We start from the raw sequence: 18,143 nt of genomic DNA on the forward strand, positions 1-18,143 counted from the left end.
CACCATTCTCTCTAATAAAAAGGGGACCTGAAGACCTATTAGAAGTTCTATCAAGATAAGATTTTAATGTAATAACTGGACATAATGATGGGTCCTGTGGAAGAGGGACAATCTTCCACGGAGACCATCTGTTCTGAGGGTCTTCATTCTTTGCCAAGAATTTCAGATCCGGAGAAAGCAGAACTTCTCCTGACGGGAGGAAATCAACATGATTTGGTTCTCTAGAGAGAGCCGACAGTTCAGATATTCTGGCACCTGAGGCCAGGCACAGTAAAAATAATGTTTTCCTGAGAAGGGTTATATATGAGCATGATTCATTATCAGTATCTGAAGCTAAACTTGAGAACGTCATTTAAAAACCAGGAGACCGTATGAGGCCGGTTTACTGGTCTCAGACGAGCACATGCTCTAGGGATAGACGAGAAGTACAAATCTGATAAATCAATATTAAAGCCAGACTGAAATATCTTCCTCAAGGCAGATTTATTCGTAGTAATGGTACTAGCAGCTAGGCCTTTTTCGAACAGTTCTAAAAAATGAAATTGCCAGATTCGTAGTCATTATCTGAACATCTGATTCTTTTAGAAAGATGGCTAACTTCCTCACTGCCGAAGTGTCGATTCTCTTTTGTCTGATTCCACGAAGAATGTGTTTAGCGGGTCAATATTAGCATCTTTCTGTGCCGCAAACTTCATGAAGTCCATAAAGTTAGGGCATTCAGAATTCTTGAGGAAGCTGACACAGTCTGAGTTTGTACAACCTGAGTCAACTTTGGGTTGGGAATCCGTCCGGGACGGAGTTTTAACTCTAGTAGAAGAGGAAACCAATTGCTCTTCGGCCAGTTGGGTGCTACCAGTGCTATCTGCCCTTTGAAAGATCTGAGTTTGTGTAGAACTTTCATCAAAAGGTTTATTGGCGGAAATAGGTAAATCTTCTGCCAATTGTTCCAGTCTATGGACATCGCATCTGTGGCGTGAGCCAGAGGATCCAAATTGGGAGCCACATAACATGGAAGTTTGTGGTAGGACTCCGTGGCGAATAGGTCTACCTGAAGGCCCGGTATTTGTAGGCAAATCCAATTGAATGACTTTGTGTCCAAGGACCACTCCGATTCCAGCGGAGTTATCCTGGACAGTGAATCCGCAATGACATTCCATACTCCTGCCAGGTGAGTAGCTGACAGGTGCCAATGATGTTTCATTGCCAACGAGAAGATTGCTATCACCACGTGATTTATGTGGCTCGACTTGGAACCTCCTCTGTTAAGGCAGTGAACTATCACTGCACTGTCCAAGAATAGTCTGATATGAATATTCCTGGCCGGAGCTTGTCGTTTCAGGGTCAGGAAAATGGCCATTGCTTCTAGGATGTTGATATGGAACTGGCGGAATACTGTCGACCACGTTCCTTGAACCTTCTTGTACTGAGAATAGCCCCCCCAACCGCCCAGAGAAGCGTCCGTGTGGACTACTAGAGACGGCAGGGGAAATTGGAGCAGTACCGACTTGGAAAGACTCTTGACTCTCATCCATAGACGAAGTTTTTTCCTTAGTATCAGCGGAATCAAGGAGATTTTGTCTCTGAGTCTGCTGTTGGCTCTTCTCCGCCATACCGGATTGATGTCCTTCAGTCTGGCTTTCTACAAAAGATCTGTTATTGAAGCAAACTGAAGTGAACCTAAGACTCTTTCTTGGGTACGACGAGAAGCCCGTCTGTTCTTGAGAAATTGTCTTGTAGCTTTCGCTATCTCTTTGCACTTGGTTGGTGGAAGAGATAGTTTGTGTGCGGTTAGATCCCATTGAATTCCTAACCATTGAAAGCGAGACGCCGGAATGAGACGGGAATTTTTCTTGTTTATCTGGAATCCCAGATACTCTAGAAATTTTATCACTTTGGCTGTTGCACTGCAACATTCCTTGTCGTTGGGTGCCCAAATGAGCCAGTCGTCTAGGTAAGCTACTAGCATAACCCCCTGAGCTCTTAGTTCCTGAACTACTGACTCTCCTAGTTTGGTGAATATTCTGGGCGCTATATTGAGCCCGAATGGCATGACTCTGAACGAGTAAGCCTGTCTTCCTAGTTTGAAGCCTAGGTAGGGAGAAAAGTTTCTCGCTATCAGGACATGATAATAAGCGTCTGTAAGATCGATAGAGGTGGTGACGACCCCACGGGGAAGTAAGGTCCTCACCTGCGAGACGGTTAGCATGCGGAACTTGTCGCATTGAATGTACGAGTTGAGACAGGACAAGTCCAGAATCACTCTTCATTTGTCCGTGTCCTTCTTTGGCACGCTGAACAAATATCCTTGAAATTTAAGGTGTCTGACTTTCTTTATTGCCTTCTTTTGAAGAAGGTCTTTGGCATAGTCTAGAAGGTCTGTCGTTGGAATTTAGTGGAATCTGACTGGTGGAGGAGGCCCTTTTATCCATCTCCAACCCAGACCTTTTGATACGATACTGTGGGCCCACGGACTGAAGGTCCAATGGTCCCAGAAGAGGTACAGTCTCCCGCCTACCTGGAGAGGCTCATAGATTGGATGAGGTCTTACTTCCTCTGCCTCCTCTGGAACCTCTGCCTCTGGAGGGAGCTCTGGAACCAGCTCTGTGCCGGTAAGCACCTCTTGCTCTGCTTCCCCTTGCATGTCGGTTATAGCCTCGAAACGCCCCTTGAGCTTCAAACGAAGCATTGAAGGCCGGGGACGTCACGAAAGTAGCCGAACTCGAGGACTGTTGAGTTGGCTGACTCTGCAGCAACACCAATTGTTGTTGTGGTCGTGCCTTAGAGGTCGAAGGTTGACCAATCTGGGAGACGGGAACTGCCTGAATCACCGTCTGTGTCTGAGGGGCCTGGAAGGGCTGATACTTCCTGACCCTCTTCCTACCTTTGGGCTGCAGTCCGGAGGCCTCATAGAACTTCCTTTTGGAGGGAAGACCCCAGCGGACACAAAAGTTCTGATTAGCCCTAGCAGCCTCACTGATGGCGCTGTTAACTACGTCTTCAGGAAATAGTTTAGATCCCCAGATTGCTGCTTTAATGAGCTTATTAGGCTCGTGTCTAATGGAAGCATCGGCAGACATGCTTCCTGCAGTTCCGCCTAGCAACCACAAAGTCATATAGGTCACACTGAAAAGTCTGTAAAAGTGACTTTGTTAGAACCCGGAATAGAGGTTCCTCAGAGTAGACAGAAGCCGTCAACTCCATGTAGTAATAGAGTTGATCAACCTACTCAGTCTACACTTGGACTCAAATTCTGCCTTTACCATGGCATCCGGGATTCTGGGTAGTCGTTCACTAAACTGCCGGATCAAGTTTGCCCACTGTGAACATTTCTGGAGCGCCCACCCAGCACTCCAGATCTCCGGGAAAGAGCAGAGAGGTAAGCTCTGTCTCTCGAAGCTGAGGCATCAGCTTCTCCTCCATTCCGGCCTGCAGAGTTAACTCCGCGGTCTTAGACATGCAAGGGGTCAGGATGTTATCCCTCACCATGAACATGGTGTAGCAACCCTTGTGTGGCGTCAGTCTGGTGTTGACGCACTCCCATTCTGAAAGTGCGGACCCATGCCGACTGTGCCTGGTCCCTAGGATAAATTAAGTTTCCTTTGGGACCCTGTCTACCCTGACTAATGCTTCCTCAGCTAACCGAGCGAAGCCTGGGAAGGCAAACTGGAGGTCCACTGGGAAGAACTCGTAATCTTCCACGGGACGGGTTCCACAGCCTTCAATCGTCAGCATGCCATCCGAAAAGGGAGCATGCAGAGCCAACCGCCATGGGTTGCTGTTCTCGAATGGCGGAAGCTTGTAAGCGTCCAGCACAATGAAGGGCTGCTGTGTGCCTCCGGACTGCGTAAGTCCAGCCAGCAAACTCTCCTGGACTTGTAGTCTCTGAGCCAGAGACAGGATGGACTGACCCGATGTCTCCAAGCTCGAAGCGAGCTGAGAAGACATCGACTGAAACCTCGAGTCCACGATACACGATATTGCCCATCTTCTCCATTAGAAGATTAGCGAAGGCATCAGGATCGAAGCCGGACTCCGTAGGTCTGGCTTTAGATACCTTAGCTCTCGACCCCTTAGACGGGGGAGTAGCTTTAGCCGAGGAAGCCATAGGCGTGGGAGCCAATGACGACCTGGCGGAACTCGCCGGAGTAGGTTTAGTTAGTCTGGTAGTCCTAGGCAGAGTCTTCTTTTTCAGGGTTTTCACCTTGGGGATCACGGAACCATACCTGTCCCCAAGGTTCCTGGACTTTGAGAAGCCCTGGAAAGAAGAGGAAGAAGACGGAGTTGGACTGAAAAAAAGTGATTTCTTTTTAGCAGATCTAGAACTAAAACTACCTGCCTCACTTACTTCCCTACCTTCTTCCTGCGTGTTGACGGTCAGGGGTTCAAGATGGATACTGATGGCCGCCACCTCCTCGCACAAGGCGTCTTGGTCTTCCGGAGGGGTCTGGGTCTCCATCTGTATTTTGGCAATAATAGGGGCTGCCACTTCCCTAGCTACTGCCGAAGAAGTCCCCGCGTTCGGGTACAGTAACGTACAAAGCTCCTCCGACAGTACATAGTGGCATCCGTCAGCGACATTCCTACCAAAACCTCCAACCCAGACCCTTAGGGTTGCCAATGAGGAGGTTTTGAGCGCCTGAGGAGTCTGTAAGAGAGGACGAAATCAGATCCTCCTGTGGTGGAACGTGTCATATTTTCAAATATATATGTAAGGATATATCATACAAATAGAGAACATTACCAAGGTGAGAATGGTACCTACCGACTCATCAGTCACATACTCAAACAAGGAGTAGCAAACTTCACAGCCGTCCGGGTGCCATACCAAGAGGTTATCGACCTCCACAGCACAACTGGCATGAGATCGACAGACCTCATGACCACACGGTTGTTGGAGGACGGCTGTGCAACCCAACTCCTGACAGCGTACCATCTGTAAGTTAAAATTGGTACATGAATATCTTCAAATAGTTCCGCCGGAGTTAATTCCGGCGGTATGTTTACACTTAGACTAGTTCTACTAAAATTCGCTAAAGGTAAAAATCAACTATTATAATTTTACATAACGTAAAAGCTCTGATTGTCTCCGCCTATTCCAGAATCCATAATCTCGGTATTGCAATAGCTATGACCGGCGGAGTTGGCCTGATACGAACAGAGCAGGGAAACAGGGTAAAACCTAAGCCTGAGTCTGATCACACTGGAGTAGGATAGCAATTCCAAGTCAATTGGAAACGCATTGCCTAAGCCTAGTTCCGCTCCCACCGGAGTGGGGAAAGCAGCGACAACAGAGAAATACGGAAAACAGAGCGGTGGGAACAGCGGTACGTAGAACTCCCGTGTATAAAATTCTGGCGCATGTGATGGTAGACCACACCTCACTGGAATAAACACAGGCCCGGAGACATACCAACAGAGACTACATAATCTACTAATCCTTAACCTCCTCCGACTAATCCCCCGGAACAGTGCTCGATGCTCCAGCTGCTGTTCACCGGTTGGATTACTTGGTCAGCGAGCTAACAAAGCACTGCCGGAACGAGTCTGGAACGAAAGGAAGAGCCCAGAGGAGAAAGGTAGACTAGTAATCGCCTGGCAACAGCAACCAGTCAGGTGATTACCACCCTCCGAGAAGCTGTGAAGTAGCCTACTACTAAAGGGGCAGAAGGCGGCATACCAACTGACACCCTAAAGGAGGTAACGGCCAAGGCTATACTTACAAAATTTATTGATAAGGAATTATTGGAAGTACTGACGAATAAAGGCAAGACCATCTACGAGCCTAACCTAACCCTCCACAATCGGATACACCGACCTGGTCAGGTAGGCTAGGATAGCGCCTACTAGTACATCATGAAAGAGGACACTCTAGAGCCTAACCTAACCCTCCAAAATCGAACATATCGACCTGGTCAGGTAAGACAGGCCTAGCACCTACATTTACGTAACAAGAGAGGAACTTTCTAGTGATGGATCACCCACCAAAACCAATATGTCGGTCTGGTCAGGTAAGCCAGGACTAATACCAACTATGTGTAGCGAGTAGCACTCTCAAACGCCTAGTCTACACTCTAAAACCTAGGCCTCGATATGGTAAAGTAGGCTAGGGTTGGTAATATTCATGTAGGACTTCCAAGCTAACCTCATCAATATAAAATTAGCATATCAATATAATATTATAATAAGATAATACAAATAATACCACATACACAACATGCATGAGCATAGCGGATGGATGAGGGCTTTCCTTTACCTCCAAAAATAATAACTGGCGTAGTACTAGGCTAGCTAGCCTAGCCCGCCTCAAACACACTACTCACGCATGAAATATATTGAAAATTAAAACAGCAGTCTCGTGAGGGAACCAAATCGCTCATGAAGGACGATGACTAACGAGGGAAACCCTCTAATTAAGGCCAAAAAATGTAATGGCTCCAACAGTGATATATAAGCCTATCGGTACACATCAGGAGTGAAATGGTAAAATTTCACGACAACAGTAACTCTTACTGTGATGTGCAATAGTGGTGAAAATAAGATATGCATCGAAATAAAAAAGTTGAGTAGACTGAGTAACGCGGTACCTTGATGTAAATATGGCGGCTCCCTGGATGAGGGCTTCCTCCACATACACAACATACAAACACCTCAACTAAAAACTTCTCAAGTAAGGGCGAACTGTTGTCTAACCGCGTTCAAAGTCAACAAATAATATACTCAACTTAGATGAAGATGTTTCTTGAGGATCAGAAAACATTATGATAAAAAACATAGCAAAATAATCTCAAGCGAAAAATAAAGCGGTTCGCGTTGCGAGTGCTATGAAAGGAATGAAGGTTCTTGGCAGAGGTAGTAGTGATGAGCGGAAGGTAGCCGTTGTAACGGCACCTCTCTGGCGGGGGATTTTGAGAGAGGAGAGACCTAATTGGCAAAGTATCTGTGATAGTGGCTTCCACTCACCCCTGATGCTATACCGACACCCTATGAGGGTGATTGATCCAGAGGTAGTAACTCTGGCATTCCATATGGCTTTTTTCTCTGGTATATTTAGCATTTATTTATACCTAGAAATGAGTGCTATAGGTTCATTTCACTGGGCGACACAGGTCGATCCCAGAAAAGCCCATTTTTGTTTGTGCTTGTTATGGATGTGTTGAGTGAAGAGGTCAGGTATGAAGAGCTGTGGGAGTTGTTGTATGCTGATGATCTGGTGATTACTGCTGAAAATGACAAGGCCCTACAGAGAAGGGTTGGAGAGTTACAGGAGTCTTTAGAGAGGGCTGGCTTAAAGGTGAATGTGAATAAAACAGAGGTTTTGCTGAGCAGTAGGGAAGATAGACGGAATAGTAATACAAGAAAGAATAGGCTCGATTATAAAACAGGCAAAGAAGTTTAAATAGTACTTACGATCTACTTTAAGCCAAGAGGGAGGATGTGAGGCTTAAGTTGACAGGTAAGATAAAAGCTGCATGGGGGAAATGGAGAGAGGTAGCTGGAATGGTATGTGATAAGAAAATGCCAATCAAACTAAAAGTCAAGATATACAACACCATGATAAGACCAGTGTTAATGTATGGAGCAGAAACATGGGCTCTAAGAAGAAAAGAGGAAGTAAAACTTGAGAGAACAGAGATGAGAATGCTGAGGTGGATTATGGGAATATTGCTGCTTGAGAGATTGGATAATGGTGAAATAATAAGGGCAGGCTTAGAATAAAGATTACAGAGGTGATAAGAGTCACGACTGAGATGGTACGTGCATGTGTTGAAGATGGATGACAAGGAGAGAGTGAAGAGGGCTTGAGAGGATCCTATTAAAGGAGGAAGATCAAGAGGGAGACAGAGTATTAGATGGCGAGATAAAGCGAAGGAAGATATAGGAGAGGAGAGGTTTGGTGGAGGATGATGCCTAGGATAGAAGGCAGTGGAGAGAAGGTGCATTAGACAACAGTGGGAAAGAAGAAGAAGACGACACAGGCCTACACAAACCTAACCTTGGCATACAGAACACTGATGATTTTAGGACACTTTTTTGTTTAAATTGCATCTTACATGGCAGAAAATATACTGACAACTTGCAGAGAAAAAAGAACTTAAAAAATCAGTTCTCAATATCCAATTACAGCAAACCTACATATGATTATCCATTAGCAAGTTAATTTCAAAGACTGGCTTAAATACTGTACCTTTCAAATAAATGAATGAATTGCTTGTTTGAAATTCCAGCTTTATATGGAATATTGATAGCATAATACCGCCCTTTTCCTAAACCTATGCTCTTTTCATCTCCAGTCCCAGGGAAAAAGCCTGCCTCCATTTGATGAAGGGACAAAGTGACAACTTTGGGGCTGAACAAGAAAGCATTCTCCACTCCATCTCCTGTAAGAGGAAATCTCTTAAAAAGAAGCCAGAATTGAATAATACAAAATAAACAAGAATATACAAAATAAATAAGAAAATACTCTTCCATTAACACACTCTTGGTATCTGGCATTTCTATAATGACAAACATTTATATTAATAGCATTCTCATTTCTTGCACAATATCTCTTGAAATAATTAAATGAAAGCACTCTGCAGCTCCATATTAGGAAATACTGTATAGAAATATTACAGACATTCATGAAAAAAATAAATTACAGCGTATCACTAAATCCACCATGCACCTCGGCATTTATTTTTAACTTAATTCAGTCATGGAAGCACATCAAACTAACTGAAAATACACAGCACTGAACTTCATCAGCTGATATCATAAACGATACTCAGAATTGCAAAATAAAATGGAGTCAAAGTTTTCATTCCAAAAACTGCATAAAAAGAGCAATAGACAAAAGAAAGAAAACTAACTGTATGTGGTGAGCCCTTGGAAAAGGTCAAATATCCCTGTAAACTTTAGACACACACTACTGTAAAGCGTGTACCACTGTGGGAGTTATTAGAAAAAAATTACCATCAGCCTAGATGATGTGGAGAGATCGCTAGACAAATGCTAAATAAATGTACTACCCCATTGGTAAACATGAAAAATTTATAATGTATGCATACAGCCTAAAAGAAAATACTTTTTAAAAATGTTATTACAAAATGTTAGAATTCCTGGCTGGGATGCAGTGTGAAGACCATGTTTCAAATAGGCAAACAACAGAGCTATGCTGAGATCTTAGCAACTTAAGATAGTTTGAAGGCCTATACAAATCATGAGAAAGGAACAAGATAAAGACCAAGACCAAGTGGGAATTCTGGCAAAAATTACAATACAGAAGACAATTTAGAGAGCTCTTTTTTGCTAAGCTTGTAAAGAAAAATCTGATGTAAAAATTAATATTAATGATGATGAACATATAACACAAGGTGTAGAATGTTCAAGTACAAACCTATAACTAATTTACCAACAAAGTTTTTCAGACAAAAACTGTCAGATGAGTAGTGCACTAATACACAGAGATCAATCAAGTCTCAGCTGCCACCCAAGCTCATTCTTCATTTGCCTATACATGCACTTCATTCTCATCATTAAGAGGTTTTATTGAAAATCTTACTGCTGTTAATTTTTCACTTGTCATGACCCATTTATGTTTCTATCCTTTCTTCATTTGGTGGTATATGTATTGTAACCTATACATACAGTATTAGTGAACAGTAATGTCAAGAGTACTACTAATATCACAGAATGTAGGTACAAGCTCTCTTTTTGTGAAGGCGTTCATGGTTTTTTTTCTCTTCCTAAAGTTTATAGCGCTTTTTTTTTAGGTGGGTGTGTTTTCCGGATAGACTAACAGTAGTAAGGATAAAGTTAGTAAACATCTGACTAGTTTCCTTCTGGTTTTTTGTAAGTACAGGTGTTGCCAAATAAATCATATACCACACCACTTTTACCATATATTGCAGATACAGTGGACCCCAGCTAGATTGTGATTCAGCGATCGCTGATTCAGTACTTTGCAGTTTTGTCTGTGAAACGCATCAGCAAATATATCTCAGGGAAATTCATTACTTCGCAGATTTTTTTCATAGAGCTTCTTCTTTCCCACCGTTATCCCTACATTAAGGGGTCAGTTGCCTGATGCGCCTTTTCCACTTCCTTTTTTTCAAAGGCATCATCCTCCATCAAACATCTTCTCTCCATATCTTCCTTCACTTTATCTTGCCACCTAATTTACCTGGCTCATTCTCGATCTTCTTCCTCTAACAGCTTCCTCCAAAGCCCTCTTAACACCCTCCTCGTCATCCATCCTAAACACATGCCCATACCATCTCAATCGTGACTCTCTTACCACCTCTGATCCATACATTAACACTGGCCTTATCACTGTGCTATAGATCCTGATTAGCATTTTCTTATCACATACTACTCCAACTACCTCTCTCCATTTCCCTACGCAGATATTATCCTACTGTCAACTTCAGCCTCACATCACCCCTCTTGGCTTAAAGTAGGTCCTAAGCATTTAAACTTTTCCGCCTGTTTTATAATTGAGCCTATTCTTTCTTTATTTACTATTCTGTCTGTCTTCCCTACTGCTCAGCAAAACCTCTGTTTTATTCACATTCACCTCTAAGCCACCCCTCTCCAAAGACTCCTGCCACTCTCCAACCCTTCTCTGTATGTCTTCCTCATTTTCAGCAGGAATCACCAAATCATAGGTGTACAACAACTCCCACAGCTCTTCATTCCTGATCGTTTCACTCAACACATCCATGACCAGCACAAACAAAAATGGGCTTAATGTTGACCCCTGGTGTAATCCAACACTAACTTCAAAGTTTTCTGTTTCCCCAACTGCTTTTATTACTTTTGTGCTCGTTCTATGATATATCATCTCAACCAGCCTAACCAACTTTTCTGGGACTTTCCTCTTCCCCAAACACCAAAACATCACTTCTCTTGGGATTCTATCATACGTTATCTCTAAGTCTATAAATATACAATAGAGCTCCCAGTTTCCCTCTAGCCTCTTTTCCTTTAGCCTTCTTACTATGAAGATGGTATCTACCATCCCTCTTCCTCTCATGAATCCATACTACTGTTTCCCAATCTTTACAATCTCTTAACCTCTCATCCAGTCCTCTCTAAAAATTTTCCAGCCATGCTCTGTTAGTTTAATTCCCCTGTAATTACCACAATCCATGACATCTCACTTCTGCTCGTATATATATGTATATCATTAGACTCTCCTCCCAGCCCCTAGGCATACTTCCCATATAGCTTTTAATAAATCCTGCACCCATTTCTCCCCCCCTGTACCTAGTAATTTGATCATTTCAATTTAGAACTCTGATGGACCTGGTTTGACTGATGAGGGAAGAGTCAAGCAGCAAATAAGTTTAAATCAAGGCCTCTTTGAAAATTGGGGTACAATTTTGGTGCAGCAGAAAATTATTGTAAACATTACATGCATCTATGATAAATGATAACATAACTGGAATAAAACTAACCATGATGGACATCCAAATCAATGTACAAGATCTTGTCAAATTTAGTTCGAAGTTCAAGGATTCCCAGCACAACATCATTAACATAGCAAAATCCTGATGCAGAATCCCTGAGAAAAGAAATCAGAGCTTTGCAGAAAATACTAAATGAGGAAGAATGTATAGGAAAATATACCATACTCCATGCAAAAATTTAATGCACATCTTATAATCAACTTTTGAATTAAACTTTTTCAAGATGTAGAAACATGAAGTCTTATTTAAGAGTATGCCTGATGCCAGCTGGAAAAGGTAACTGAAACTTAGTAAAAAAAGTATACTATAACCCTTTGAGCGTTGGACAAAAATTGTCTTCAATCATTTTTCAACCTGTGATATTCTCTTGAAAATTGCACCACAATTTTATTAAAAATAAATTTGCCATAAGTGTCACAGCAATGAAGTGACAATGGCATATATGGACCTTTGTTGTCTTCATGGAAACTGGTAGGCAGAGCTTAGAGCACATGAATGCATGTGTGCTACACTGCTTGACAAGCAGGATGCATGATTGATTAACATGTTATCTTTGCTTTAATATTTGCTGTTTGGAAATTCCTTATCAAAATATAGATCTGCAATTGCTAATTAGTGAAAATGCCAAAGTGCTAGAAAGCACTGTCTTTAAAGGGAAAGGAGCTGAAAACAACGAGTAATGCTCAGACAAATCATGAGACAGCAAAACATTTGCATTTTATGACAATTTAGTGAATTCCAAATGTGAAATTTGACTCCTGCAAATAATAAAGGGATTTTGACGTAGGAAAAATCTATTTCTGGGTGAGGAAGCCGTGTCGCCCAGTGAAATGTGTCTGCTTTAGCACTATTTCTAGTAAAATATTGCTATAATACCAGAGAACTGCTAAATTGGACATGTCAGAAGCCTCTGACTCGCTCACCTATATAAAAGGTGTCGGTATAAAACTGGGGCGAGTGTTAAACACTACCACAGCAACCCCTCCAATTAGCCTTTTCCTCATCAAAAGACCCTAAATACAGGGAGCCGACCCATAGGTAGCTACTGCCTTCCAGTGTACAGCTTGCAAATTCCCTCTTTGAACACAAGAATGGGCATGGGAGGAAGTGGAAGTAGTGCAATCGAAGAGTACCTCCTCCTCGTCATATGCAATGTCTTCAAAATTACATCGGAGTTGAGGAGACATGCAATGATATGTAGTGTCCAAACAATAATAATATTACAATAATCCCATAATAATACAATAAATCATTACGATAACATTATGTACAAGATGAAAAATTTTAATTTATCTACAATTATATAAGTTGCAATATAATAAAATTTATAATAGAACATAATTCAATTTGTAAAACATAATGAAAACAAAAACCACAGGATCTGGTGGTAACAAAAAAAACAGAATTAGGAATGCAGGGACGTATATGGATTACGGGGATAGGAAGAGTGGAAAGGGTTGGGGAGTGGGAGTGGAAGGGGGGTTGAGAAAGTGCATCATTCAGATGTTGTTTTGGTTGTTTTCTACGTTTGCGTTGCGTGTTGTAGGGTGTCTGCTAGATGGGAGTGATCTTTCTGCTTCTAGTTGTCTGTTCAATGTAAGTTTGTGGAATAAAATACAGATTCAGCTATGATTAATCCATGGTGACTGCTATGTTCTGAGTAGATGATATCTATATTCTCTATATTAGTTCTTGTGTCGTAGGTTTGTGGTTGTGATGGTCTATGTAGTATTGGTGGATGGATCCATTATTTCTGTGGGCCTGTAAGCTTCTTTATAGGGTTGTGGAAGTGTGACCAACATATAAAGACATATGTTGGTCACACTTCCACAACCCTATAAAGAAGCTTACAGGCCCACAGAAATAATGGATCCATCCACCAATACTACATTGACCATCACAACCACAAACCTGCGACACAAGAACTAATAGAGAATATAGATATCATCTACTCAGGACTGGCACATCGTCTCTGGGCAGGTAAAGCAGTAAATGACGTTGGTGCGTTCTTCCTTGTCTTGGTGATTCTCACCTTATTCCCAAGAGAAAATCTACTATAATTATATATCAGTGGGAAAGTATTTTATCTGGTAATAAGCTCATCTTCTGTTAAAGACAGCTATATCTTCATGATGGTAGGTGCAGTCATTCAAAATATGAAAATTTTTTAACCAATTTGTATCTTTCATAACTTACAAACCTGAGGTCTTAACATTAGGATAAAAACTCAGCGCCAGCTGGAAACCAGTAGTTTAAAATAATTGTGTATGCAAGGGACTATTGGCATCTGTGCTTGGTCACGAGACATGTGGAGCCACCCACATACCCCTCTTTCACTCGTGACCCCGTTAGTTATTCTTCCAACCCAGGTTAGTTGATAGAGGGGTGGTTAGAGGTGGGCCTTTGTATGCTAAGACCTCAGGTTTGTAAGTTATGAAAAATACAAATTGGTTAAAAATTTGTCATTTGTTCATATACGAAATAAACCTTCGGTCTTAACATTACGATAGACTTACTCTTGGTGGGAGGTAAGTGCTATTAACCAACTGGGAGTTTGCCACCTTTGATCAGTTTTCTGAATACCAGAATTCTATGAAACAACTGACCAGTTTTTCAGAATCTAAGACATATATGAATATCATAGAGTCAGACTTCTGGGTTCATTGCGTCCGAGGAAGATAAGAAGATCTGTTCCTCTAACAAACCAATTCATCCACTCATGTAGGTTTGTTATCATTCCTCTCCCCCTTGCTAAAGAGAGGAATGTCCTGCTACTGATAGGTATCTCACTGATACTAACCCTAACAGTATGGCTACTTCACTCACCTGTACCTTGTCCGTTCCAGCTTATGATGGTACTCTCTTCTTACTGCCCAAAGTAAAGGAGACAAAAATTTGAAAAGGAAAGAGGCCAGTTAACTCCTCCATTTCACATTCATACCATCATCTTAGACAAGATACCAACTGACCCGCCAGGGGTACTGGATGAGTTACACCATTTGCTGAGCAGCCACTGAAGGACCCGAGGAAATTGTGTCCAAGGACCTCTGGGCAACCTTATTCATATATAGGAAATTGAAAGTGGTTTTTCATAACAATAAACCCACTCTCAAATTTCCATGAACAGACACCTTCTTAACATTGCTCAATTTTGAGCTTCGATACAGTCGCAGACCAACCTTCACAATCCTTTTAACAGATATGTTCTTAATTGCCAGAAGGCCCGTATTCCTCTGATGACCTTCTCTTCTGTATAACCTAATTGGTACAACTTGACAACAAGGAGTAGGCTTGACCGGTCACCTCTGTTTGGCCTGTTCCTTTATGTCTACCACCTTTTTGTTCTAGGTGACGTAGTTCTTTCTATAACCACAGAGTACTTTGACAAGTCAAAGCCAGCCCTCCTGAAGATTTCTCACACATACTCACACCGTACTGAGCATGACGAAGAAATGTATCTATCATCATGACCTGTGCTGCACTGACTCATTATCGCGGATTCTGGGGCAAATTGGAACTGATGTCCTAACTACTTTTGAGTCTACATCAAAAACCTGGTTATTGAGTACTCCCATTCTACCAAGGTCAGAGGAAGACCACCATCCACGGTCAGTTTCCTGTAGCGTGACTGATGTATGTGCCTGGTGGTAATCCATCAATCCTACTCTGATACAGAGTATGATTTCATTTATCAGATCAGAGTTCTTATGTGCCCCAACCAGTTCACGCTCCTGATTCATCTGAAGATTACTCAGTGTGAAGTGACATTCACATGCCCAATCACCAGTCCAATGTATATCACCATACATGTAATTACAGAGAGACTTCCCTCTGTTCTGACAACCTCTCCACCAGATCATTGTCTACTGACCGAATGGCTTTATTGAACAAAAACCTCTTCTATACAGGCAGCCACGGCCAAAGTCATTCTGTATATGTGAGCTAAAGACCTTTGGAGTCGTGTTACATCTGAGGTGACACTCTACACCCAAAATCTTAAAACTATTACGTAGTTCTAGTTCGAAAAGGGATACTGGGCAACCTCCAACCTTGAGATATTAATTCTACCTATCGGTGGTGCCTCTTCCCCACACAAACCAGGTAGCGATGATTGTGCTACGATAAACTTTATCAGCCACTCATCTTGGGGCCTCCTTAATTACTGGAACCCATTCTTCCGTTCGGGACCTGGAGGAACAGGTAGAACCTAGAGTTTGCGTAACCTCCAGGTTGTTCCCAGTATCGCAAATGGAATACTCAGGTTCCTCACAGGGTGAAACCCCTGAGACAGCTCTTACATGGTTTTTCCATTATACGAGTTCCTCTCTGGATGAGTGGTTTGTGCACTCATCTGCCAAACCGGTGGTCTGAGGCCCAACTCCCGGCTCGGCCAACGTGGAATCAGAGAAACTTATTTCTGGTGATAGAAATTAATTTATCGATATAGTGCGGTTTGGATCCCACAATAAGCTGCAGGTCCCGTTGCTAGGTGACCCATTGGTTCCTAGCCACGTAAAAAATATCCAATCCTTCAGTCCAGCCCTAGGAGAGCTATTAATCAGCTCAGTGTTTTTGTAAAAACTAAGATACACTTAACTTTTCCAATTATATGGACAATATCATAGGAAAACCCCAGGAGAATGTCCTATGATAATATATTCTATTCAGACACGTCCTAATTATTCTTCTGTCCAAGGAATTAATCTGTTAACAGGAAATGGCTCATTTTTTCACAAGTAATGTTACTTCCCAACCACAAAACACCTTATGAGGTGATCTGTTACAACATACGGGCATATGTCCAATATGCTACCTTCCAAAGGGAAATCCTATATTGCCAGAAACCACCATGGTGCTATTCTCAAGTAACCTAGCCCAGAATTGTACCCAACATCACTTAACCCCACCTCACTCTTGAAGAATGGGAAACTCCCCACCTTCCCCTTCCAAATATGATGAGGTTCTAATGCCTTGCTTCAGCCAACTGAAGCTCGAACCCTCTATGTTAGGTTCATGACTTCAATATAGAAACTAGACCAGGATGGAAGAGACCCATTTGCAGATTGTAGGTTAATCTAGCCAACAACCACTTGGACTAGTCTAAGTAGGTACAGTCAATTAAGAATTGACTAACTTATTTTAAGTTGGCAAGACCAGGTTCACCCTAGCTTGGTTAGGTTAGGCTATGTTAACTCTTCCAATTAGACTAGGCTAACTCCTCCATCACTTATGGTAGGTTAAGTCTATCAGAGATATACTCTTAACTAGGCTAGGCTAGTATAGACTAGCTTAATCTAGAAACTAAATTACTTAGGTTAGGGTAAAGTCGTTCAGGAAAGTTTGGGCTATACATGCTAGGCTACAACCACAACCTTCTAGGCTGAGGTGGTAAGGGTTTCGAATGGGTAGCCTAGGCACTAGTCTATGCTCGGCTATACTTATAACCTTACTAATTCGCCCAAGCTAAGATAGTAAAGGCATGTTCAAGCAGCCAGACCATGCTAAGTCATCAACCCACTGTTAGACTAAGTTGACATGTACGACATGTATGTCGGAACCATCTAACCAATGAGTTAGGCTAAGCTAACTAAGAATGTCACCACTCAGACTAATCTAAGATAGTAAATGCAGGTTCAAAATCTAAACCGCAACCATTACCTAGTCCAAGCCAACACATGCATACCCAAACCAATTAGTTCGGACAGTTTAAGCTAAGAACTACTACTCAGATTAACTATGATAGTAGCAGTAGACTCGGACTGGCTGGAATAGGCTACGAATTTAACCACTTGTTAGGCTAAAAGGTATGTTTTAATTAGCCTGTCTATAGCATCGTAGGTTACAAGTGCCCTACTTAGGGTTGGCTACCTTAAGTAGCGAAAGAAAGAAGCTCACCTCCTCCTTTCGACTTAAGTTTCCATGCGGTTTCATTAAGAAGAATGGCTCTACAGTACTTTACTTCTAAGGAACCAAGCTTTCGATTAACTTTAACTACTTGTGTAGAGTTGAAGTGATTGGTCAATTTCTCAAAGGAACAAACCAGATTATACCAACAAAGTATATAAAACATGGGAATTCTTCTTACCAGTAAAGGTTTGAAGTTTTCTGGGGTCAACCCAAAGTATGCTAATTCCCACCATTCAGGCTGTATATGATTACTAAGAGGAATCCATAGCCTTCCAGCAATCCGTGCATTTACGTGTTGTAAAACGGACTCTGCATGACTTGAATATGGTCATTCATACACCTTTGTATCCTTTTTCAATACAAACACCATGCCAATCCCCAGGGAAAGCATAATGGCAGGTGTCTCTGTGCTCCCCGAAAGGTTATTGAATTGACGAATCAAATCAATCACCTCCCCATATGAAGCCAGAAACTCTTGGTTTTCTCTTTCCTCCGGTTCTAACGTACTGTGTTCATCCACAGGAGACGTTAACTCACTCCTATCCTGTGACAAACGTCCACAGCCGCATATCTTACGAGAAAATTCATATTCCTCCATAAGTGTGTGCTCCCGAAATGAAAGCGTAATATAATGATGCCACCCAAGACGACGAGAGGTTGGCAGCAGTGGGCTGTGACGTCATGACTACCGCCATTTTGCAAGCAGTTTTGGCTATGACGTTATCACACTTGATGGAAGCGTGTGGCTGTTGATGGTACTCTTGCAGCCAAGATCAAGAGACCCAA

General features: G+C 42.2%; 1 protein-coding gene across 2 annotated transcripts in view; it reads right to left on the bottom strand.

Moving 5' to 3' along the window:
* LOC135219810 (histone deacetylase 8-like) overlaps positions 1-18,143 on the bottom strand; it is a 158,795-nt gene that overhangs the window by 37,317 nt on the left and 103,335 nt on the right. For both annotated transcript variants that reach the window (XM_064256894.1, XM_064256893.1), the window contains exons 5-6: positions 11,439-11,545; positions 8,186-8,378 (exon numbers count right to left, since the gene is read on the bottom strand). In XM_064256894.1, coding sequence (XP_064112964.1) covers positions 8,186-8,378; positions 11,439-11,545 — 300 coding nt within the window. The remainder of the gene's footprint in view (positions 1-8,185; positions 8,379-11,438; positions 11,546-18,143) is intronic.

Source organism: Macrobrachium nipponense, chromosome 1 (genome assembly GCF_015104395.2).
Source record: "Macrobrachium nipponense isolate FS-2020 chromosome 1, ASM1510439v2, whole genome shotgun sequence".
Lineage (NCBI taxonomy): Eukaryota > Metazoa > Arthropoda > Malacostraca > Decapoda > Palaemonidae > Macrobrachium > Macrobrachium nipponense.